At 54.2% G+C, this 24108-nt stretch overlaps 1 protein-coding gene across 2 annotated transcripts; it reads left to right on the top strand.

Annotated features, from left to right (window-relative positions):
- The first annotated feature begins 779 nt into the window (after nt 1–779).
- On the top strand, nt 780–23764 carry RRBP1 (ribosome binding protein 1). Of its 2 annotated transcripts, XM_085054533.1 has the most exons (23): nt 780–933; nt 6387–7088; nt 10026–10174; nt 10380–10502; nt 11293–11445; nt 11755–11873; nt 12654–12807; nt 14484–14622; nt 14973–15160; nt 15324–15361; nt 16524–16614; nt 17213–17305; nt 17656–17748; nt 17851–17931; nt 18024–18113; nt 18546–18638; nt 19586–19657; nt 19841–19936; nt 20365–20448; nt 21689–21772; nt 22251–22349; nt 22798–22941; nt 23222–23764. In XM_085054533.1, exons 2-23 carry the CDS (start codon nt 6407–6409, stop codon nt 23258–23260), a joined length of 2904 nt encoding a protein of 967 aa, XP_084910659.1. In that variant the 5' UTR covers nt 780–933; nt 6387–6406; the 3' UTR covers nt 23261–23764. The 2 variants fall into 2 exon arrangements, with proteins under 2 accessions (XP_084910659.1, XP_084910660.1); XM_085054534.1 differs by lacking the exon at nt 22798–22941.
- Nucleotides 23765–24108: the final 344 nt, after the last annotated feature.

Here is a 24108-nt window from a genome sequence, read left to right as displayed (position 1 = left end):
CCTGGGGAGATGGGCCTGAGATGGTTCTTATTGCAGGCTGGCAGGGTACAGCATCTCCTGAGGACGCTCTGAACTCTTCTCCACAAGTTCAGCCTAGCCCCTGGTTCTGATGTGAAGGAAGTCCCTTCCAACCCATTTCATTTCCAAGGTACTGGTGGCATCCACATCGCTTGCAGACAGCAAACTCCCTGTGGTGCAAACAGGCACTTGAGTGATAAATCTTGCCGTGGGAGCTCACAACCAGGCCAGGAGACACACGGAGAGCATACGCCAAGGGGACAGCCACCACCCTGGCACTGGCCATCGGGACCACCACGGCTTTCTCCCTGTCCAGGGACCTGCAAGCTGGTGTGTGACGCACAGTCCCGGCACTGTATAACCACACAGCGTTTGCAAACCCTGAAAAAGGCTGCTGCTGGGCTCCAACCTGCTCTGTGGTGCTCACAGCCAGCCCTTGAGGAGGGTCCCCAGCGTGGAGCAGCACCCTCACCGCCGGCTGGGAGCTCCCCGGGTTCCCCACCCGCCCTCTCCCCGCTGTGCCCGGCGATGCCGCCGACACCCCGGGCAAGGCCGGCGGGCAGCCACGGCCAGCGGGCAGCCACGGCCGGCGCGCACTGACCCCGGGCAGCTCAGTCCGGGGCAAAGGTCCGCGGGGCTCCCCCGGCCCCGGGCGCCGCCGCAGCGGAGGCACGGCGGAGGGACAGCCGGGCAGCCCCGTTCCCCGCGGGGAGGGCCCCGCCGCCGCCCCGCCCGGCCCGGCCCGGCCCGGCCCGCCCCGCCGCGCTGAGTGGGCCCCGCGGCGCGGCGCGGAGCGGCGGGCGGGACGCCACGGGGCGGGGCGGGCCGCGGCGGCCGAGCCCGGCGAGACAGCGGCGGAAAGTGCCACGACTCCACACGGCCGCGGCGGCGAGCAGGGACCGCGACCCGGCACGGGTGGGTAGGGGCGGCGGCGGCCCTTCCTTCCCCCCGGCCCCTCCTTCCCCCCGGCCCCTTCCCCGGCCGTCGCTTCCGCGATCCCCCCTCGCCGCCCCGCTGCAGCGGGACCCCCGCCCGGCGCTGCCCGGCGCTCGGCGCGCTCGGAGCGGGCTGGGACCCCGGAGCGCGGCCCCGCCGGGCCCGGAGCGCTGTCCCGCGGGGAGCGGGGCGCGGAGCGGGGCTATCCGGCCCGGGGTCCGGTCCGTGCGGCGGGGGCCGGGCGGATGAATGGCCCCGGGCGCGGAATGGCGGCGGGTGCGGGCAGGGCGAGGTCCGGGCCCCGCGCTGCCCCCGCACCCCCAGCGCCGCCGTCCTGCCAGCGCCGGCCGGATGACAATTATTAATCTGATTAGCCGCGCTTACAGAAGCTCCCGGCGCTCGGGCCGCTGTCCCTTGTCCTTTTTTTTTTTTTTTCCCTCCCTTAATTAAACCCGCCGACAAAACTCTGCCGGCACCCGGAGAGCCCCGGCAGCCGGGGGGCGCCGAGGCTTGAGCCAGAGGCATCGAGCCCATCAGCGGAGACCCCCCGGGCAGCCTGGGATCCTTCCAGCCCGGACGTGAGCAGCGTTCCCGCGGCTCTGCCCCGCTCCTCGCCCTGCCGGGGAAGCGGTCCAGCGGAAGAGCGTGTGCTGCACACGTGGCCGAGCGGGATGAAGGAGCATCCGCGCCCGGAGTGCCAGCTCTCCCCTTCGTCGAAGCCTCGCACCAGCGGGAAATGGCTGGGAGGAGTTGGGGCTACCTGCGGTATGAGCCCCGGGGAGGAGTTGATGAGCACCGGCGGTGAAATGCCTCTTCGGGCCAGGGAGGGGAGAGAAAATTTGTAATAGCCGCCGCAGAGATTAGTCAAGCTGCAGCTGTGTTGTGGTGCTGTTACACTCTTCTCCTATATATACGTGTATTTTCTGCCTGTTTTTTCACTCCCGGGCTTGGGAAGGGAGCTGGCAGCACTGCTGGCAAGCACAAGCCAGCTGGCTGCTGCTGCCAGAGCTAATGGAGCACTAAGACACGTTCAATTAAGTCGAGCTATAACTGTTGACGATGGGCTGATCTGGAGTTGCTGTGTGGAGTAGCACATGCTGCCGGGAGGCTGGAAGTGCACAGTCACTTACACAGAAAACGTATTTAAACAGGGGCTGCTGGCGACGTGGGCAGGAGCTGCTCACGGTGTGCAGGCTTTTCTCATTTGTTTTTAATTTTTGTCTCTCTCTATTGCAACAGGGTGGAGAGAAAAACTCCAGGAGAAGTATCTGGTGATTTTTTTTTTTTTTTTAATCTGCTGGCAGTGCTGTTTCCTTCTCCTGCTGTTGGGCTGCCCTACTGTTCACAGGATCAGGCCTCCCTGTTCCCTCGTCCTTGCCCTTTCCCTCCTTTTTTTTAACCTCCTGGGATATGTAGAGGAAATGATGCTGCAGGTGCCTCATGTGCAGGCATTACTGTGAGTTATGCAGGGGCTGTCTGTGTGAACCCAGTTCTCTCTTTCTCTGCCCCCCATCACATCTCCTGCATTGCTCTGAGATGGCACCTTGACACCATGGCAAAGCAGAAGCTTTGGATTGCAGGGGGACAGTGTCCTGCTTGCAAAGAGCATCTTTTTCTGTCGACATCAGGAGGAGATAACATGTATTTTCCTTTGGTTGTGGAAAGAAATAAGGTTTCTGTAGTTACTGCACAACCTGTCTCTTCCTTTGCTCCTGCTCACCTGTTGCATGGCCTGAGCAAATTAAACCAGGGCTGGTGGAGGGCTGAGTCTTAAAGATACTGAATTCCCGTGGATTTCGTGTGTGGTCACAGAGGGGAGGACAGGCTGAACAGGTGGCAGGGTTCCAGCCTGGATTTTGACCCAGCTGTCAGTGACAAATGTGACCACAAGACACTGAGCATGGCCCCGGTGCTGTCATGTCACATGTCTGTGGGTTGGTTCATCCTGGAAATTGTTTAGTGCTGGAAAACCAGCAAGGCCAAGTGCTTTTCTGGCTCTGCTTGCTATGGGTGAATTGGACTTTTGCTCAGGTCAGACAGAGGTGGCTGCATGTGCAGGGAGGTGAGGGAGGTCAGGTCTCTTGGGCTGTTATCTGGGATGTTGGGAAGCTTGATGGATAACAAGAAAAAGCCACATGGAAAAGTCAGAGCACAGCATTTCAGCCAGGCCCTTTACATGAGAAGGCTGAGTGAAATACCAGTTGTCCATCTTATTCCTGTTCTGGTGGTGGTGAAAAGCTTCACCTGGACAAGCTCTTTTGGGGAAGGAGTTGGTGTATGGAGATATTTGATAATTTCTGCTATTTTGGCTGGGAGAGGAATGGAGGATGATTCTGCTTCAGAAACTGAATGGAAGTAAATGTGCTCGGTGTTGGATGTGAACTCGATTTTTTGAGCATGGACTCTGACAATTGCTGGTGTCCACCCAGCTCTTGGGCACACAGCTCCCTCCCAAGCAGATGGAAAAATGCCATTGTAGGAGCAAAATCCCATGGATGACCAGAAGCTACAGAAGGGAGGATCCTGAAGTCCTTGGGCCTCTTCAAAGCGTGGCTGTCGAACTGAACATCAGAAACTACCTTGGTGCCCCATTTTGCCGTGTCTTGGCTGAGGCTTTGTGCAGGTGGGAAGCATGGAGGGCTTTCCTTCCACAGGGCACATGTGCTCCTCTTGCCGTGCTTGCAGGGGGGATGGTGGCCTGCTGTGCAAATCCAGGAGCAAACTTCCAGCCCTTGGAAGGGCAAAGGTGGCAAGGTCAGGAAATGTCAAAGCAAAGCTTCTCACCCAAGTGCTAACACCGTGGCATAAATGCTTCTGGCATTTCTGCACCAGGAAGTTCCTGTATTAAGATTTTTCCTTATCCCCCAAACGCCAAGGCCAGCCTGGCTTGATCTAAGTGTCTCTGCACCGTTGCAGAGATGGGCTCTTCCCTCAGCAAGCTGTTGGGCTGGTCGTGCCAAGTCTCGACCGCAGGAGGAACCCTACAGGTAGAACTCGCTCCTTGCAGTCCCCACCGGAGCTGCAGGGCACGAGCGCTGGGAGAGCACCAAGGTTTGCCATGAGAGTGCTGCTGGGAGTGATTCCTGCCCTGTTGGCACCTCTCACTCCTTCCTGTGGATTTTCTCCTGGCACATCTGTCCTTGGGAACAGCGTGGAGTATCCCTGGCCGGGCAGTGGGAGCTTGGATGGCCCTTCTGAGCATCCCAGCTGCTTTCAGGAGCTCTGGCAGCTGCCATGGCCCTTTTACAGGTCCGCAGCTCCTCAGTGCTGTTGGCTGCTTTTTTCCTGTATTGCTTTTGTTCTGGAGGGGCTTGTTGGGGTGCTTTTGCTTCTCTAGGAAGGACTTTAGTGCTCATTTACATCCTTATCTCACCTTGGCTGTAAAGCTGAGGAGGAGGCAAGGTACAGGCAGCTTTTACTGCAGCCTGTGGGGCTGGGTGAGGCTCTCGGTGAGGGGGAGAGAGCATGGGGCTCTGTGAGGGCTTCTGGAGAAGGCACAGGTATCTGATGCCATGTTGCCACATCCAGCACTGCCATCTCACCCACCTCACCACCCCTGTCTGTCCTCTCATCCATCCCCCATAGTGGAGGTTAGGATTTTTCCCCCCATTCCCATCCCCTGTGGGCTCCATCAGGCTGCTTTTGAGGGTGGCACTACCAACTGGTGGGGTTGGAGTGCATTTGTCAGCACTGGAGGATGCCCTTTGTCCCAAGCTGGAGCAGCAGAGTTTTATCTAGATATGAAACTGTGATGCTATGAGGTCAAGAAGGGTTTATTCTTGCCTATATGTTGGTGTTGTGGAGTGAAAGAATGCTGGTCACCTCGTTCTGCCCCTAAAACACTTCCTGGGTCCTTTGGTGTAGCCCTAAACCCACCACAAGATCGTGGGTATGTGTTCTCCAGCCCTACTCTTTATTTACTGCTAGGGAGAGGAAAGCCAGTCCTTTTCACCCTGGGGGTTAGGAATAACCTGTCTGTCCCGGACCATCCCAAAGTGATGCTCCCTAGTCAGGAGGCAATGACTTGGTACCAGATGTGCTGGGATAGTGTGCTGAGGCCACTTAAATGCAAAATGGCCAATGTAGATGTGAAATAGTGATGCCTGTAGTATCAGCTGGGATCTCTGCCCTGGGGTAGAAAATTGGCACTGACAAGGGAGGCTGGTTCCAGCTGGCATGGACAGCCCTCCTGCCTGCCAGCTTCTCTCTGCTGCTTTACCTGGGATGCTTGGAGAGCTGGGCAGGGAGAGCTGGTTAGAACATCCTTTCCCAGGCAGGGGGCTGTCTCCAGTGGATGATTTGCAGGTCCTCCCAGCTCTGCTCCCCCTGCTCGGGTGCTGGAGGTGAGTTTTAACTTCACTGTCCACACCTCAAGCAGCTTTGAGCTGCAGATTCAAGTTTGCTGCTCCAGCTCTTAGAGAGGAAGAACCTCCAAGGTGTCTCCCTGCAAGCAGTGAGGTTTGAAAAGATGCTGATCTCCTTAGTTTTATTCTTATTTTTGCCTCCTCCCTTTCCAGGCCCTCCCTCCCTCCTCAATCCACAACCCCTTAAAAGAGGAAATTTGATAATGTCAGCAGGTGAGCGTGGGGATGAGAAGTCCTGGTAGCTGAGGACTTTCTGCATTTTGCTCATTGTATTTTGATTCACAATGATGAGGAACCACAGCCATGGCAACTCCTGGAAAGTGTCCCTTCCTAGATTAACTGCCTGACACGAGCATCTGGGGGGTCATGAGCCACCTCAGAGCCATGTGGAAGTGATGCCCTGGTGGATGAAACACGTGAATGGGACAGAAGTTGGCTTTAATAGCAGGACAGGGGTCAGCCATCAGGAGTGGAGGTGGCAGCATTTTTCTCCAGGTGTGGCTGTGCCCTGCTTGCCAGGTCTCAGACTGGCAGTGCCACAGTGTGCAGGTGGCAGAAGGAGGAGGGAAGGGCTGCTGCAAAGCTTTCTCCTTCCAGGGGGATATTGTACTCCAAAGCTGACACCTGGATGTGCATCTGGGTGCAGTGAAGAAGCCAGGTGCTTCAGGGGAAGCCCAGATTTTGGCCAACCTGCAGTCTGAAAGTAGGTTCCCTTACTGCAATAAGTATGGCCCAGGATCATGCAAAACCACCCCACTGGACATGCCATGAGGCTTGGGGCTGTCTGTGATTGCATCCCAGTATTTTAATTCCCTCTCTTCGGTTCTTCTGGAGATGAAATATAGTCCCAGGGGTACAACTGGACCCCTGTGCATGGGCAGTGTGGCAGAGGAGCACAAACTTGGGGAGGCTGCAGGCAGGTCGACCTGTGTGAATCTGGAGTGTTTCTCTTCCCAGTGCAGGGTGCTGTTTGAAGGCACAGATGTCCATGTAAAACTCCTGCTCAGAAAGGCCATTGCTTTTCTCTCCTCCCTTCCTACCCTGAACCGTTGTCCTGGTGTCTTTCAGGCCCAGAAGAGTGAGGCAGGATGGATGTGTACGACCCTCAGACGCTGGGTGTCATGGTCTTTGGAGGCTTCATGGTGATCTCAGCCATTGGGATCTTCCTGGTGTCCACCTTCTCCATGAAGGAGACATCTTACGAGGAAGCCTTGGCCAAGCAACGCAAGGAGCTTGAGAAGACCCAGCAGCAGAAATTAGAGAAAAAGAAGAAAGAGAAACCTGTTGAGAAAAAAGGAAAAGCAAAGAAAAAGGAAGAGAAACCCAACGGGAAGATCCCAGAGCAGCAGCTTACTCAGGAAGTGGCAGATCCTCCCAAGGAAGTGATTCCTGAGCCTGCTGTGGCCCCTGAGCCTGTGACAGTTGAGCCTCCAATTCCAGCCGTGTCAGTTGTCCCCCAGGAAAAGGAGAAACCTGTTCCATCACCTAAGGAGAAGAGGAAGAAGGAGAAGAAGGTAGCAAAGGTAGAGCCTGCTCCTAGCCCAGTGCTGGCTCCACCCCCTGTCAGTGTCCCCAAAAGTTCTCCTGTCCGGGAGGTGGCCCCTAAGGAGGTGCCTGTGGTGGCAGTGCCACCAGTTGGCACTCAGCAAAGTGCTCCAGTCATCAGCTCTGTCACCATCAAGAAAACCGAGGCTCTTCCAGCCCAGGAGGATCAGAAGCATGATGGACCTGCCAAGAAAAAGGCTGCATCCAAGAAGAAGAACGAGCCAGGTAAGGCCAAATTCCTCTGCCTATATCCCCTTGGTCTTGCACATCTGGGTGGAAAGCCAAGATGAGATGTTTTCCCCATAGAACTCTGACTGATAAAAGTACAGAGGAGCTCTCCCACTCTTCTACAAGGAGGTGGGTCACTGCTAGTGTTTCCTCCTCCTTTGTTGAAGGTGAAGAAGGATTCTTCAAGGAGCAGATTGACGGGGTTTTATACTGCAGGGGATTTATTGTAATTAGAGGAAAGTGTCTTTGGATCTGTCATAGGGAAGAGAAAACTTGCCCATCATCCATCATGGCTCACTTGATTGACTCAGAGATGGAAGAGATCAGGTGGTCCTGAACTCTGCAGAGTATAAAAAGGTGAAGAGAGGGGAAAATCAGCTCTCTAGCTGGATTCTTGCCTCTCATTATACCAGTGGGAAGAGTTTGGGATTTATTTTTGGCTAAGTGATAATTGCAGGCACTAAAAATGTGAGTGCTTTCAGACCTGTGGAAGGGTTCCCATGTGTACACATGGTGGAAATCTCTCAGGTGTTCTCAAAGTTGTCATGTGATGTGCATAGGTTTTGTTTCTTTCTTTCTTAACCAAAAAAAGCCCCCAACCCACCAACCTAAAAGACATCCCTTCTTGCTGCCCTTCTGCAGCACATCCAAACCTGCTGTGCAGCCTGGCAGTCTCCACACCCATGTTTTGGAAAAGGCCTTTCTACTCAGCAGGACATTTGCAGCTGCTGGGTTTCAAAGTTGGGTTAAACACCTTGAATGTGTTCTTCTGAGGGAAGGATTTTACTAAAGGCCATCTCCACACAGTGATGGGGTTTGAAATGATTGGAGAAGCTGCTCCTGCAGGGTGTTGCAGGGGCGGTGTTGGGGAAACTGCAGGTGACTGTTGTGTGCACCCATGTCGAAAACATGGCCCTACATCCGAGCTGAGACAGCTGAGGGAATGTGGCTGAGAGATGAACTTTTAGCATTTGTTATGTTGGGAGGTTTTTGGCTGCTCCAAACTTAGATTCCCTTGGGTATGAAGTGCCAATCCTGCATGTCCTGAAAGTGTAGAGTGATGTCTTGGCTGCCCCTGTTGGATTTTGCAGAGGAAAGCTCTCAGTAGAATTTGTGCCATTTGAAGCCGACTGCAGTTTGACCAGCAGTGTTGTGGGCAGCTGTGGGCTCCCCTCCTCAAATGCAAAGGACCAAATTACCCCGTGGCAGATAAAAATGGGTGTTCAAAGTGTTCAAGGACATGCCCTCAGCACTGAAACAGATGGCAAAGCTGATGAGAGCGACTTGGGGTATTTTCTTCTTGTGTGGTTTGTTTCATCCATGCCTCCCAAGCCCCCTTTGGATGTAAGAAGTGGCTCTTCAGACCACTCATCCTGCCGTGCTTTCCCATGGCAGCTTTGCCACGTGGCTGCTCCTTGTTTGGTGGCTCCCTCAGCGAGGTGTGAGGTCAGTGTCAGCACAGCCCCCTTGTGCCACAGCTTGGCAGGCTGCCCTGGCTCCATGTGCCAACTGCAGGGTGGGGTTCACACGGTGCCTGCCTTTTCCAAAGCTCCCTTGTGCAACTCCACCTGGAGATGGGCAGAGTTCCACTCGGTGTGTCCCCTCACACAGCAGGACTGAGCCAGGGGATGCCATGTGCTGTGCTGCAGCCCTGCAGTTGCCAGCATGAGTGAAGTGTGAGCCAAGCCCCAGGCCCTGGTTGCACAAGGAGCTGGCCTGGCTGCACTGCTGGGAAGTGGCTGTGGCTGGGCACACAGACTCAGCTCCTGCCAGGGCTTGGCGCTGCCAAGATCCCAAATGGATCTACCAGAGATCACTTGGCAATTGCTGTCACTGGCCAGACAGACTTGACTTGGGGAAAGCTAATTTATTCTCAATTAAAATAGATGAGAAACAGAGACAAAATTGAAACAGCACCTTCCCCTCCTGCCCTTATTGCCAGGCTCAACTTCACTCCTTCCCTCCTGACTCCTGTATGTCCCCTCCCTGAGTGGTGCAGGAGGATGGGGACTGTGATCAGTTTAGGACAGCCACTCTTCACAGCTCTTTCCTCCTCACACCTTTCCCCTGCTCCTGTGTGGGGCCTTCCATGGGCTGCAGTCCTTCAGGAGGAACCTGTTCCAGCATGGGCTCCTGTCTAGAGGCTGCCCATTCTCTGGAGGAGAATCTCTGCTCCAGCACCTGCAGCACCTCCTCCTCCTCCTTCTTTGAACCTTGCTGCTTGGGGCATCCAAAGCTTTGCAGTCAAGAGACCCTGGTGTTCATGGCTTCAGGGGCCCTGGAGCTACTGGACTCCAAACTGCTTTGCCTTCTGTGATTTTCTAGGAAAATGAGCCCACTGGGCCACAGATACAGTGTGGGAATCCCTAAACCACTGCCTGTCACCCTCTCTCCATCATGACCATGTACACCAACAGCATCATAGTCCCTGGTGCTCCTTGGTCTCCCAGGTTAGCAAAGGAGTAGGGGAAGGACTGGAGTCACATTGCTCCCTTAGCAAAGAGCAGGAGCTAACTTGGCTGGTGAGAGGTGAGAGATGACCTTGCTGTCATGGACTTCACTGTGTGGAGCAACATCCTTCAGCAAGGTTGTATTTGGGTGCACTCCAGCTTCTGATGCCCAACATGTCTCAGCTCCCTGGCACTGGCAAAGCATGCCCAGCTCCCAGTGGGAGTCACTCCATTTGGTGGAGGGTGATGGCAGGCTCTGGGACCAGTTGTTGAGCCAGGCAGAGGTGACAGCTGACTCAAGGAGCACATGTGTGGTGTCATCTCCAGCACTTCTCCTGCTGCTCTCACTCAGAGAGGTACCAAACATGACTGTGGAGGTCTGGGTGGCTGATGGTTTGAGATGGCAGTTGTGAAGCCAGCTGAGGTGATACCATATCCCTGCCGTTGTCCCCAGCAGTCCCAACCCCTCCTCTCTCCTCCCTAGCACCTGCAGACTCGGATGGCGCCCTGTACCTGCCCTACAAGACACTTGTGTCCACAGTCAGGAGCATGGTGTTCAGTGAGGGGGAAGCCCAGCAGCTCATCGAGATCCTGACGGAGAAAGCAGGAATCATCCAGGACACCTGGCACACGGTAGGGTTCTTCAGGGCTCTGCAGAGCCTCAGGAGGTGCAAGGGGAGGGAGAACACCCCACGTGCAGGCAGGCTGGCCCTGAGGGTGTCTTGGAGAGCAGAGCTGGATTTTCCCTGGAGCAGAGGGCAGGATGTTGTGCGTGTGGGGTGGAGGGGATGGGTTTGAAGGTGGTGGTCCCCACTGATGTGCCACCCTGTGCTGGCAGGCAACGCAGAAGGGTGACCCTGTTGCTGTCCTGAAACGCCAGCTGGAGGAGAAGGAGAAGCAGCTCTCTGCTGAGCAGGAGGATGCAGCTGCTGCCAGGAACAAACTGCGGGAGCTGAGCAAGGTAAGCCCTGTGTGGCCCTCCCAGCATCCCCGGTGTGGGCTCTGCTCGTGGTGGCTCTCCATGTGCCTCCTGCTCCCCACATCTCAGCCCCCTTGCAGGTGAAGCCCAGGGGCTCTTTGGGACCTTCACCTGTTGGCTGTTTTCTTCGCAAAAAGGGGAGGAGATCCCCACCTGCCCTCCTCTCTTGGGTCTGCTCCAGTCTGGGGAGGTGCCAGCCCAAAGAACCGCAGGGTAGTGCCAGTTGGCAGCCAAGGGAAAAGCAGGGGAAGCCCTTTCTGTGAGAAATTGCAGCTTTCTTCTGCTTCAGGGAGAAAAGCAAATCCTTCCTCATTTCTGCCCAGATCCCCTGAGCTGAGAAGGTGCCTTTGTAAGGAGCCTGATCCTATTTACAGTGCCCTTCCCTGACTCAGCCCCTGCCTCCACCTCCTTCTGGGTGAAGGCTGAGCAGATCTCTGCCACACTGAACTTGCGGCTGCCAAGTCCATCTGCTTAATTCTTCTGCTTTGCCCCAAACGCTGTGTGATGTTATTTATCCTGGGGGAGGGAAATAAAATTCCAGGCTGTCTTACTCCTTTCTCTTAGCTGACCCAACATGGAACAACAGTGGCATCCAGTGGCCACAGAGCCCAAAACAAAATGCAGGAGGAAATGTAAGTGCTAAATGTACCTGGGCATGGGGGCAGCAATGAAAGGGCTAAACTTTGTAGTCCACTGAGCTAGGAGGCCACATCCTCTAAAAATGGGGAAACCTGTGCTCTGAGGACTAACTGGGGGACTCCTTTCTTGGAAGGAGCTGGCGGCCGAGCGGTCCAAGGCGGTGGCCGTGGAGGGCAAGCTGAAGGAGCAGCTGCTGGCCCGCGAGCGGGAGATCGTGGCCGTGCAGGCGCGGATGCAGGCCAGCTACCAGGACCATGTCAGCGAGACCCAGCAGCTCCAGGGCAAGGTGAGCCCCAGGCTGTGCTCTGCTCCTGCCTTCTGCTGCTGCCAGATGGCTGCTGGTGGCAGATGTGTGACCTTCTGGAGAAGGTTGAGTTGTGTTGAGGGGGTGAGACTCTGCGGTGCTTCCTGGGCTGTGGTGCTCAAGGGAGAAGAGGCACATGGGAGCATCCTCATGGGATGTCACATCCCTGGGGGCTGGCAGCATCAGCAGACACCCCCCCTGCACTGCCAGTCCTCCTTGCTCATCTTGTGGGCTTAAGCTGGGACAGCAAAGGGGCTGGTGGTGCCATTAACCCCTGTTGGGCTCCCCTAGATCCGGACCCTGCAGGAGCAGCTGGAGAACGGCCCCAACACACAGCTGGCTCGTCTGCAGCAGGAGAACTCCATCCTGAGGGATGCCCTCAACCAGGCTACCAGCCAGACGGAAAGCAAGTAAGGCTGGGGTGAGGGGCAGAGCCTGGGGCTGCCCTCTGGCAAACCCTGGCTTGGCCACTCTCTTTCTCAAAGGTACTTCTACAGACACTCCAACTAGCTGGAGGTAGAGGAGGGAATGAGGGAGGAAGAGCTTGCCAAATGGCTTTTGGGGAGCCACCAGGGGCAACAAGGATGTTCTTCCCAAGTGAAAGAGCAGGACCCTCTCTCCTTCGGGGTCACCTGTGCTGATGCCAGAACCAACAGGCAATGTTGGGGGGAGAGGAGACTGGAAGGCACTGTGGTGTTTTTCCCCCACAGGGGAGCTCATACGCTCAAACTTGAGAAGAAATGCAGCTGGCTCTTTGATGGGAGTGATGCTGCAGAGAGCAGAACCCAGCCCAGTGTGTGCAGAACAAATAGGAGCTAGGTAGAAGAATTTCACACTCCTTTTTATAGACAGTCTGAAATGACTGGTGATTAACAGCAGTCATATAATTACAGAGTGGACTCCAGCTGTAGTGCTTCCTCTTGTGTCTGGGAACACAGATCCATGTGTCCTCTACTTCATAAGAAAGGAATGTCTCCTGTGACTGAAACAGGACTTTTCTAAAGTGATTTGTTGGCTCTTTCCACCCCCTCCCCAAAGGACCAGGAGTGTCATAGAAACAGGCAAACAAAGTTCACCATCTGAGGTGTTTCAAGTCCTGGATCAGGCCCACAGGAGGATGTGTTCCCCAGCAACACCAGAGAGGCTTGGCTCGCCTGTGGGCTGAAGTAACCCTGCTTCTGTTGCTGCAGGCAAAATGCTGAGCTGGCCAAGTTGAGGCAGGAGTGCAGCAAGCTGATGAAAGAGCTGTCTGAGAAGTCGGAGGTGCTGCAGCAAGAGGAGCAGCAGAGGAAGAGCTGGGAGATCAAAGTGGCGGCGGCGGAGAAGCGAATTGAGCAGATGCAGGTCAGGCAGGCACCAGCAAACCCTCTCCCCTTACAGAGATGGGTGGCTGAATGGCAGGGGATCCATGCACTTGGTCATGGGAAGAACTAGGAGGGAGATGAATGTCCATGGCTGGGAAGGAAGCAGCCTGGCAGGCTTCCTAATTGCTCTCCCCACCATTAGCTCATCACGTTCGGTGTGCCCCTTGTGCAGCATCACCAGCAGAGCCCAGGGAGCAGGATGCCCTGCTTGAAGCCATTCTTCTGCAAGTGCTCTCTCTCTCTCAAACTCAGGTGGTTTTAAGCCTGTTGCTCTCTTTCCCTGGTGCAGCAGATGGAGTTTTTGGCTTTTTTGGTTGCCAGCGGGACGTGGCTGGATTTGGGGTTTTTAGGGGTGTTGAAAGGACACCTCCCTAGCAGAGCCTCTGAGCACTCCGAGGTGTGTTGCTGGCAGGCAGGCTGTACTCACACAGGGAAAAGCATCTTCTTGGGATGTTGACAGTGCTTCTGCTGGGATCCTGCTGGGATGTTGCTAAGCTGTGTGCTAAGAGCATTAATCTCAGTGTAGCAGACAGAGAGGAATGACCCTTAGGAATGTGCTGTGCTCTCTGAATTGCTCTGGCCCCTTCAAGAAAACGCTGTGGTGGAGGAGATCTTTATCTGCACAGGCCAAAATGGTTTTGTAGAGGAGTTGCTAGAGCAAGGGGCCTTCCATATCCCTGCTCTTAATTTTTTGTGTGCCTGAGGATGTGGAGCTCCTTTTGGTGGGCTGCATTTGGCTCCTGTTGCTTTTGCAGGTGAGGAGCAAGGAGGGTGATGTGAGCACACAGCTGGTGGGAAGGCAAAAGCTGCCTTCCTGGCTCAAAGCAGGAGCTCCTAGACATGCTTTTGGGAGAACTCCAGGGCTGTCAGCTCGCTGCACCCCTTAATGCTAATTAAATAAATCACACTGGCTGGAAGACTCTAAAGTCAGGGACGTGTTTAAGGTGCTTCAGAGAATGTGTTCCACAGTAACACCTGGAGCTCTGAGCTGAGAATATTGAGTCAAACCCTCAAAAAACAGAGCAGCTCTGCTTTCTTGATGGTGCTGGAAGCATCCCTTGAACAGAGACAGGCCTGCTGGTTTACCTTTTCCCTGTCCCCTCCATGCAAAGCTGTTTTTCTCCCTCTACAAGGGTGCCACTTGTACCTGTAAAGCTGCAACTCATCCTCCTCCTCTTTTTCCTTTCCCCTCAAAATGCCTGCCCTGACCAGGCCTCTTCCTTGCTGCTTTCTAAGATGGAAAAAAAAAGTATTCCCTGGCCCAAAATGTACAGAAAATTCCTCCACATGTGGAAATGTGGTCGGGTATCTCTGTTCTGCAAAGCCCTGTGCCAGCACCTCTCCCTCCTGGGCTGGGCTGATTTGAACCAGGGCTCTGAGAGGTTTTTCAGGGCTCTCCAGAGGGGAGGTTGGCCATGGAATTGGCCCATAACCGAGACATTTGGGCATTGTCTACTTCCCAAGGTGAGGGCTGGCACATGATAAAATGTGAGCGCAAGGCAGGATGCTTCATGCTCAAGGTGAGCTTGGGGGGAGGGTGACTTTAATCCCCAAAAACACAGCTTAAAAATAGGATTATATGATACATGAAGCTGTGCTTCAAACTGGCTGGGGTGTCTGTCATGCTCCAGGAAACCTTCTCTTCCTGCCATGCAGGCTTACCAAAGGGAGGCAGAGGTGATGCTGCAGAAGAGGCTGGATGAGGTCAGCGATGAGCTCCGCAAAACCCAGAGCAGCTACAAGAGCTTGTTGGCAGATGCAGAAAAGAACAAAGGGCAGCAGCAGAGCATTGCTGGTGAGGAGCTGGGATCAACATGGGGAGGGCTCTGGGGCAGACTGGAGGCTTTGGGAGCTGAGTGCTTGGGAGAGCCAGTTGGGGCAGGACAAGTAGATCCAGGGATGAGTTAGGCTGCCTGGCGTTGATGTGAGCAAGACATGGGTTGGTCCATGGTTCTGTCCCAGGATGTTAGTCCAATGCCTCCCTCCTGTGCTGTGCTGCATCCCTGCCTGCCCTTTCTGTGCCTCCTCAAAACATCTGTGGCCAAGGCTTCTTTGGCTAAGATCCTGCTTGGACAGAGCAGGATGGGGAGTCTCAAGGTTTGTTTGCACCTGCCCCACTGTGCTTGTCACCCTTCCCTCCAACAGAACTGCAGACTAAGCTGCTGAGCTCCGAGGCAGAGGTTAAAAGTAAGCTGCTGGAGTTGGACAGTGTGAAAGGGAAACTGCAGGATGCCAGCTCAGAGAACACAAAGCTTCTGGAGAGGATCAAGTCCATCGAAGCTCTGCTGGAGGCAGGCCAGATGAGGGAGGCAGAAAAAGACAGAGACTTGCAGGTTGTGTGCTCATTTAATTGGGGTGGGAGGAGGGGAATGGGTGACACTGCTTACACAATCCCTGTGTTGGTTTTGCTCTGGGATCCTCTCTGGGATGCCACAGAAAGGGCTGACCTGTATCACAAGTCTGGGACAGGTAATCAAAGTGCTTTCTCTCTTCCAGGCAGCCAATGAAGCAGAAATGAAGCAGCTGCAGTCAAGGTGGGTCCAGGTGCACATCCTGCTGTGGCACCTCCAGCTTGCTGTCCGTGTGCCACAGGCTTCCTCAACCACTGAGCCTGTGGCTGAGGGCTTCCAGCCTTCCAGGAAGGCTTGGGGACTGCCCAGCTGGGAAGTCAAGGTCAATGCTGGCCACTAGTGCTGTTTAAAATACTATTTGGCTCTGGTGCTGGCCCCATATAACAGCCAGTCCATTGTGAAGTAGACTGAGTTGCTGGCAGGCACGTGGAGTCTGACCACTCCTGCAGCATGGGAGGTCCTGGTGGTGTTGGTGCTGAGTGTGGGATGTCTCTGATCCAAGTCCCTGCTCAAGGCTGGGCCAACCAGAGGAAATTTTTACAAAATGTTTCCAGGTGTCTCCAAGGATGGAGATTCACCACCACTCTGGTCCCTGTTCCACTCTTTGACAAGCTCTTCCCCCACTCCCCAGCACAGAAGGGTTTCCTGGCATTTAACTGGAGTTTCCCATGTCACGAGTCCTGCCTGTTGCTCCTTGTCCATGTGCTGGGCACCTCCAAGAAGGCCCAGGCTCTGCACAGGGGAAGGATTTCGCAGATGCCCCCATTGCCAGCAGGCATCCAGCATTCCCTCCAAAGGAAGGCAGCTGTTGAGTTGTCCTGGGACCCCAAGAGACTTATGTAGTTCTTCTCAAGGATCTGAGCCTTGGTTTGCTCAAACTGAGGGTCCCTTCAGGGCAGATGGGGGATCTGAGGGTGTGGAGGGAAGCTGCAGCTCTCTGCTGTGAAGTTGGCAGCCCTGATTTAGGGCCACTCAAGACAGTGAGATGATACTTTCAAAATGCAGAGCTGTGGGCTCTCTCAGCCTAATGAGCCATGGATAGAAGCACTCCCAGTTGTGCAAGCTGGAATTCCTGGCCTTTGCATCAGGTTGCTTCTTCCTCTTTTTGTGTGTGTACAGCCAGCCAGTTACTTGATTGCTTGTTATTGCTGGTAAGGGGGTAGAAAACCAGATCCCACTCCAGTATTGCCATGGCTGTGGTGTTTAGTCCTGCTCCCTCTTCCTCCTGCTGTGTGTAGATCCCAGAGGAGACCAGGATAGGAAGGGCTGTGGTCTCCATCTCGGGAGCTTGCTGCCCGTGAGGGAGGTGACTGCTCAGGCTCACTCCTGCATCCTGCCCTTCCAGACTCCAGGAGAAGACAAACCAGCTCTCAGCCTTGGAAAGGGAAGCCACACAGCTGCGGGAGGCAGTGGAGCAACAGAAGGTGAAAAACAACGTGAGTGAAAGACAACACATCGTGGTCACCTACTGATGGCTCCAGGGTGTGGCCAGAGGCTCTTCCAGCCCCGCAGAGCCCTGTAGGCATTGCCTCATCTGCCAGAGGGCAGGAATACCCCTGGCAGGCTGTGCAGCTGGAGCTGCTGGGCTGCCTGAGGTGACATGTCTGTCCCCTGTTCTCTTTGGAGGTTTAGGACTTGGTAAGCCAGAGAGATCCTACCATGGCAGTGCCAAGGCAATCTCTGAGAAGGCTCCTTCACACCTTCCTGCTCCTTATCCCTCTCCTGCAAGGTGGTATCAGTGGTGTGGAGGCCATCTTGCATTCCTCCACTTGGCCTGTGTCCCCTGCAGGCATCCTGAGTGTGCTTCTGGAACTCCTGCCCCATCCAGCTGTGCCCTGCTCTCTCCAGGGCACTGCCAGAGCAATGGGGTGTGTGGAGCCACTGGGGAGAAAGGAATGCATGTGGGCATGGGATGGAAGACTCTCGACCAAACCCAATTCCCTAAGCTTTGAAATCCCCTGCAGTGCCAACAAGCAGCTTTGTGACCTTTGGGACAGCATGTGGCTTATTGCCCTCTCTGTGTGGTCTCCACAGGACCTTCGGGAAAAGAACTGGAAGGCGATGGAAGCGCTGACCTCGGTGGAGAAGGCATGTGAGGAAAAACTGCTTGCTGCTACAAAAGCAAAGGTGAGCCTGGCATTTCCCTGGTGTTGGGAGGGAAATTTCAGCTTCCCCCAGCCACCAGGGATGCTTGTCCTGGGTTGCCTGCCTCCTTAGGAGCAGTGCTGGCTCAAGTCTGCTGCAAGCTTCTCCAAAATTTGTCTTGAGGGCAGTGCATCCCTGGTACTGGTCATGGCTAGGGAAACCCAGAAGGTGGTTGAACTGGAAGTGACGTTTTTGTGGTTCCCAGCATCAGCAGTTTTCTGTGTTGGCTGGATTCCCCAGCCCTGTAGGCACAGAAAAGCAGGACCAGTGTTGCCACCCTGGCCAGCAGGTGCCCAAGACCTGCATCCCATTGCAGTTTGTCCCTCTTTCAGGAAGAGCTGGCCCAACAGCTGGATGCGCTCCAGATGCGAACCAAGCAGACGCTGCTCTCCGCCCTTCCCGGAGTCACCATGTCCTCACAGCAGGTGGGACAGGCTTCCTCAGACCCCACCAGAGCCTCCTCCACGTGGCAAGGAGAGATGTCTAAGCATCCTTCTTCATCCTTGTTCTCTTCTTTCCAAACTCAGGATTATGACACGTGGCTACAGGAGTTTAAGGAGAAGACTGTGGGTGTGCTAAAGCAGCAAATGATCACAACAGAGCCACCAGTAAGTGCAGGCTGGAAAGTGGAGGGGGGAGGGAGTGCTGGAGGGTCACATGTTTCTTCTCCTCATCTCTGTCTCCTTCTCTCTCTTTTTAGGATTCAGCTCTTAAATTAAAAGAGGCAGAAGAAGCGCAAAGCACTTTACAAGCAGAATGTGAGCAGTACAGAACGATCCTTGCAGAGACGGTAAGTTCCTGCCCTTTGCACTGTGTTGGCTTCCTGCTGGAAATCCCTCTGGAAAGGTCTCCTGGTAGCCCAGGCTGCCTGTGAGCTCAGGGTGGGCATCCCTTGGTGTGCTGGGGGGATGCCATGAGGAAGAGGAACAGTGAGACAGAGGAACAGGATAAATGTGAGTTTCTAGAGCTCTTCGTCAGCCTAATTGTGTTGGAAACCTTGCTGGTGGGGATGGGATGAGACACAGCAAGGGCTCTGAGGACTGGTTGAGCCAGAATAGGGATTAGGAACCCCCAGCCAAACCTGAGGCATCTAATTCTGTCACCTGTTGTTTGGCCCAAATCCTTGGAGAGGCTTTGGGTATGCCAAGGCTTCCAGCCCTTGCACTGCTCAGCCTGGTGCAGGCTGCAGGAGGTTTGGGCTCAGCTGAGGCTTTGCCTGCAGGAAGGGATGCTGCGAAACCTGCAGAAGAGCGTGGAGGAGGAGGAGCAGGTGTGGAAGGCAAAGCTCACAGCCTCTGAGGAGGAGCTCCAAAAGGTGCGTGTGGGGGACACACCTGGGTTTGCTGCTCCTGGAGCTGGACTTGCAAGGAGAAGGGGATCTGTTGGCTATAAATTGGTTGATGTTAAACCCTAAGTGTTTGTGCCAGCTGTGAACACCGAGACACAGGGGCTTTCTTTTCTCCCCAAATCTACCCCTCCTGTCACCAGACCAGCTGACAATAATCCTACCTCGTGTAGAATCTTCCCTCTTGAATAGAGAACTGAGATTGAGCTGTTTACCATGGCCTGGCTGCTCCCCATCCAGCATCACATGGGGTTTAGGAGTTAACTGGGACTGCAGGGAGGTGGGGGAAGCTGTTGTACAAGAGATGCTTGATTTCTCAGCCCACTGCTGGCTCCTGCAGCGCCAGCACTGCTGAGGGCTGGTGTAGGATTGCACAGGATGACGTGGCTGCTGCTGGTGTGCGTGATGGGAAGAACGTCTGGTGCCTAGGGCAGCTCCCAGAGCAACCCTGCCTCTCCGTGGAGAGGAGGTGAATTCCTCCTTTGCAAAAACTTCAGCATCTGTGGAGTTCTCTTCAAAAACCAGTGTGGGTTTAAGTGCTTTTTCTGGAAGCTTGGCCTCTGTTAATAATGAAGTCCATGACACTTCATTGGAAAGTTGCTGCTTCCAAACCAAAAAGCGCTTTCAGCAGGAAACTTGTGCTGAGTCTGGTGCTAGTTTCTTGGGTGTTGAAACCTGACTGCAGCCACCTGAGGTACTGCAGGCAAGAGCTGCTGCCTTGCTCCACGATTTATGGCCTGTGTGTGTTAGACTTGTCCTCCCTGGAAAGGAGAGCTCCTCTTTGGAGCTGCCCTTGGCTGGCCAGACCTCTACCTGATGGGTACAGGATGAAGTGGGAGAGGTGGGCGTCAAACAACAACCAGCTTTTGATTGAGCCAAAGGTGCTCAGTGTCCTTCCCTGATCCTTTCTGCTTCAGTCACACCTCCAGCTGAAATCCCTGGAAGGCGTGGTGGAGAAGTTGAAAGCAGATCTGCAGAGCACAGATCAGGTGAGGGTTTTTGGGGAGGAGAGGTCTCTGCACAAGTGCCAGAGAGGCACACGCTGTGCTTGGGTTGAGTCAGGCCTCATCTCCTGACTTGCTGTGGGGAGGGCAGACTTTAACCATGGATGGTTGGGATGTCTTGGACCTCAAACAATCAACCCTCTTCTGCTTTCCTCCTTTTTCATGCAGCTAAAGGAATACACCTCTCTTCTGGAAACACAACTGGAAAATCACTTGGAGACAGCCAGCTCTGAGCGCCAGAACTACACAAAAGAAGTTGGGGCTGTAAGTGTGGTGGCTGCTGCCTCCTTCACCTTCTGCTACCCCTGACTTGCCACCCATGCATGTTTTGAGGATTTAAGGAGTGCCCTGGGGATCTGGGAAGTGCCCCAGGGATCTGCAGCTTTGCAAAGGTGGAGAAAACAGATGGAGATGGTTGCTCCAGTCTGAGTTGTAGACACCTAAAGCCAGGAGTTCATGGGCAAAGTGATGGGAGATCTGTATGGAGGTGCTGTCTCCTGCTTCTGGGTGGCCTTTCTGTGGCTCAGGTGAGACAGACCTGTCTCATGGCTGTCTCTGAGCAGGCAGGTCAGTAAGTGATACCACCATGACCTCTTTAAGATGTTGCATCATAAAAAAGCTTCCTCGGGCCAAAGCATTCCAAAACTAAGTACAAAGAAGGACTTTTTTTTCTTTCTGTTCCTCCTTGGCAGTTGAGGCAGCTCTTGTCAGAGTCCCAGGAGCAGCTGGAGGCAGCAAAGACTGAAACGCAGAAGCAGAGCAAGGAGCTGGCCCTGGTAAGGAGGGGTCCTGGGGGCTGCCCTACTGGGTCCTGGCTGGTTTGTAAAGCAGCTGTGGGGCCAGCACCCTTCCTGTGGGCTCAGAGAGGGCAGGAGGGCACAGCCATTGCCCAGGGAAACCTGGTGCTGCTGGGAACCACACTTCCAGAGGTGATGCTTGAGACCCAGGAGGAGATTTTTATTTGTCTGTCTTTCCTCCTGTGATGGCAGTGGGAAGGGAGGGAGAGCAGCAAGGTTTGCTCCAGCTGGTGTGTAGCAGAAAACCCCAGCTGCCCCACCACTGGACACTTGTCACCACAACACCACGCTGGGGCAGGAGTTTGGGTGTCTTAAGCATCCATCCATCCATCCATCCATCCATCCATCCATCCATCCATCCATCTCTGAGCAGATGAGGTGGAAGCATGTGCTCCACACCCCTGGGAGCCCCCATGCCTCCAGCTGCCCAGGTTAGGTACCACTGTCCTGCATCTGGCAGGAACTGAGGTGGTTTTCCAAGCATTCCAGCTCATGTGCAAGCCAAAAAGCTGGCAGGCTTTATCTGTAGGTCCCTGTGGGTCGTGTGAAGGCTGTGGTGCAGGGATGTGTCACTGAGCCAGGCTTGCTGCTCCTCCCTCCAGCTCAGGCAGCAGTTGAGTGAGGTGAAGAGCCATGTACAAGAGGGAGAGTAGTGAGGTTATGAGCTGAGCCAAGTGAGAACCCCTCAAGGTTTAGGGTGGTGAGGCCACTGCTGTGGAGTCTCTGACCCTTAACCGTGTCCCTGTCCTGTGTCACCACCTCTCACCACATGGAGAACTGCACACAGGGCTGTCACAGCTGTGTTGTGTCCCATCCTGTGTGTTGGGGAAAAGCCAGTCCCCCATCCTTTCAACCATGTTCCCTTGGGAGCCCTCTGCCATCAGGCTGGCAAGGTCTTTCTCCTTTAATCCTGTTAACTGTGGAACCTTCTCCCAGCCATGGGGGCCTGCCAGGCACATCTTTTTCTATGGGGTGCCTCTCATCCCACATCCCAGCTGGTGCTGCCGGAGAAGCAAGCCAAATTTGGCAATGCTAAGCCAAGCCCCAGGCTCACCATCAGCATCCTCCCAGGTCTTGTGCACAGTGGGGATGCTGGTATCTCTCGCCCTTTGATGCAATGGGGAAAGCCTGCATTTTCATTCCTTCTGTCCAGCCTGGCTTTGTTGGTGATGTTTCTGCTAGTTCATTTCTTGAGTGTTTTCCCCTCTTCTCAACACAGTTGAAAACCCAGCTGGAGCAGAATGAAACGCTGGCGGAGAAGGAGCAAATGCTGCGGCAAAAGCTGGCACGGGAGCTGGAGGAGGTGGGTGTGGGCAAGGAGGATACCAGGTTTGCAAAGCCTTCCTGGGTTCTTGACTGTTAATGAAGCCCAAGAATTAATTTGAAGAATTAAGTTGAAGGCTTTTCCCCATCACTGTCCACACCTCAGACAACCCTGTGAGACATTCCCTCCCAGATCTGAGGGACTTCTTACAGCAGCTGAGCTAAAGCCATGTGGCATCACTGGCCCCTCAAATTTGGCCTCTCCCAGTCCCCCTATGTCTTTTGCCAGCTTTTTCCTTTGAGGGTTAAGGGCTTTAGCTGAGTTTCCTGCTGCTCCTGGCAAGAAATGCCACCTTCCTGGTGGAAGCTGGATGAGCACAAGCAATGCCTTATGTGGCTGTACAACCCAACTCTTCATCAGGGCACACCCAGTGGGCACCCAGGGATGTCTGCAGCAGGATGTGTGGGAGATGCTGGCACTGTTGGCTTCTGTGCTTACTGAATGTGTCTCTTTCCAGGCCCAGAGCTTAGCACGGAGCTTGCAAGCAGAGCTGGAAAAGCTGAGACTGGCTGAACATGCAGCAGCTTCAGACAAGGAGGAGGTCCAGCATCTCAAGGTGATTTGGCTGTGCCACAACAGCAAAAGTCATGTCTAAGAGCAAGATTTATCATTTCTGAGGATGGGGGAGTGTGGCCAGTGGTTACCCTGCAGGGAGATGGCTGAGAGCTGCAGCATGGCTGAAGGACAGCAGGGTCACAGCCACTGCATCCCTGTAGGCTGAGATAAGTGTGATTCCCTGAGCAAACACTCATAGGCTGGGCTTTTCACACACTGGGAAACCATCCAGTCCTAGCCCACGGCGTCTTCAGGGAGCCAGAGAGAGCTGTAGGTTGTAGGGGGATTCCTGTTCTCCCTGTTGAGGAGGGAGCTGGGTGTTCCTCTGGCTTGTGGTCACTGAGATAGCTCAGTGCAGACTCGAGGTGGCCTGAGGTGTGCTGAAGGGGAAAAGGTCACAGGCAGCAAAGGGAGGCTCAGGCAGATGCCTTCTTTTGACTGCCATGTAGGAAAGACTTGAAAAAGAAAAAAAATTAACAAAGGACCTGGGCCAGGCAGCAACCAAACTACAGGAGCTCCTGAAGGTTACCCAGGACCAACTGGCCAAAGAGAGAGAAATGGTGAAGAAGTTGAAAGAGCAGCTTCAAGAAACGGTACTGGTGGTGGCCATGGCCCTCCCCTTGGTGCTGGTGGAGGCCCTGGGGCAGTGTGTGTCAGGCAGGGGTTTAAAGCTGGAGGCAAGGTGGCCCTTGCTGCTAGAAACCATTTGGGTGGCTTTTGGGAAACCCTGGGACCACACAAGGTGGTGGTCAAGGTGCTCCCTGCCCCAAAGGCAGGACCTGGCCTATCTGTGAAATGCTATGGGGCTTGAGATGCCATGAGAAAAAGGTTGAGAGCCAGTTGAGTAACCCACTTCTTTTTTTCCTTCTCTAGGGGAAAGAGGACAGTTCAAAGGAAGGGACTTCAGTTTGATGAGTCTGCACCCTGGACCTTACAGTTAACTTACCAAAATGCCTTACACATTCCTAAAAACAAAAATTTATGCTAAATTTACTGTAGATAAAAGATACAAGCCATTAGTGACCCAAAACCTAGTTTTGAAACTTACAAGAAAACATACAAAAAAACCCCAAAAAAACAACCAGTAAACACTGCAGTTTGTAAGAAAATCTTCATGCTGTTTTGTACAACTCTTCGTTTCCTGGGGAGCTGCTGAGGCCACACCAGGCACACGCTGGGGGCTTCACCCTCCTGTTCCAGCAGAACCCACCAATGTGTGAAAAGGGAAGACTGTGTTTGTACATCAACCAGTGCAATTATAATTATATATTTTTTTCCTTTCTTTCTTTCTTTTTTTTTTTTTGAGTGAAAGGAGTGTGAAAGTAAGACCCACCATGGAAGGATGCCCTCTTGGATGGGTGGCTCTTGGCACGTGTATTTCTGGGTGTCGATGCAATTAAAATGATGTAGTGAAAAGAGCTTGTCCTTTCTTTTTTTTTCTTTTTTGTTTGTTTGTTTTTTTTCTTTTGTTTTGTTGTGTTTTGTTTGTTTGTGTTGGTTTTTTTACATTTGCAAGCCAGGTAGGGCTTTGGAGTCACTGCAGGACTCTGCTTTGGCCAGGAGCATATTCTTTATCCCCCCCTTGCTTGCTGTGTCACAGAAGTTGTCCTGGTTTTGATCCATTACAAGAAAAGGTGAGAAACAATTCTTTCCAGTGTGTTTTCCCACTGATGGCCCAGGCCTGGGCTCCCTGTGTGGAGGTTGGCAGAGGGATTGCCACATTTGCCATGGCAGTAGGGGCATGGTGGGGACAGGGACCA

This window comes from Lichenostomus cassidix, chromosome 3, assembly GCF_008360975.1.
Source record: "Lichenostomus cassidix isolate B80296 chromosome 3, HeHo_3.0, whole genome shotgun sequence".
In the NCBI taxonomy this organism is placed as follows: Eukaryota; Metazoa; Chordata; class Aves; order Passeriformes; family Meliphagidae; genus Lichenostomus; species Lichenostomus cassidix.
This window is presented reverse-complemented; position numbering and strand designations above follow the sequence as displayed.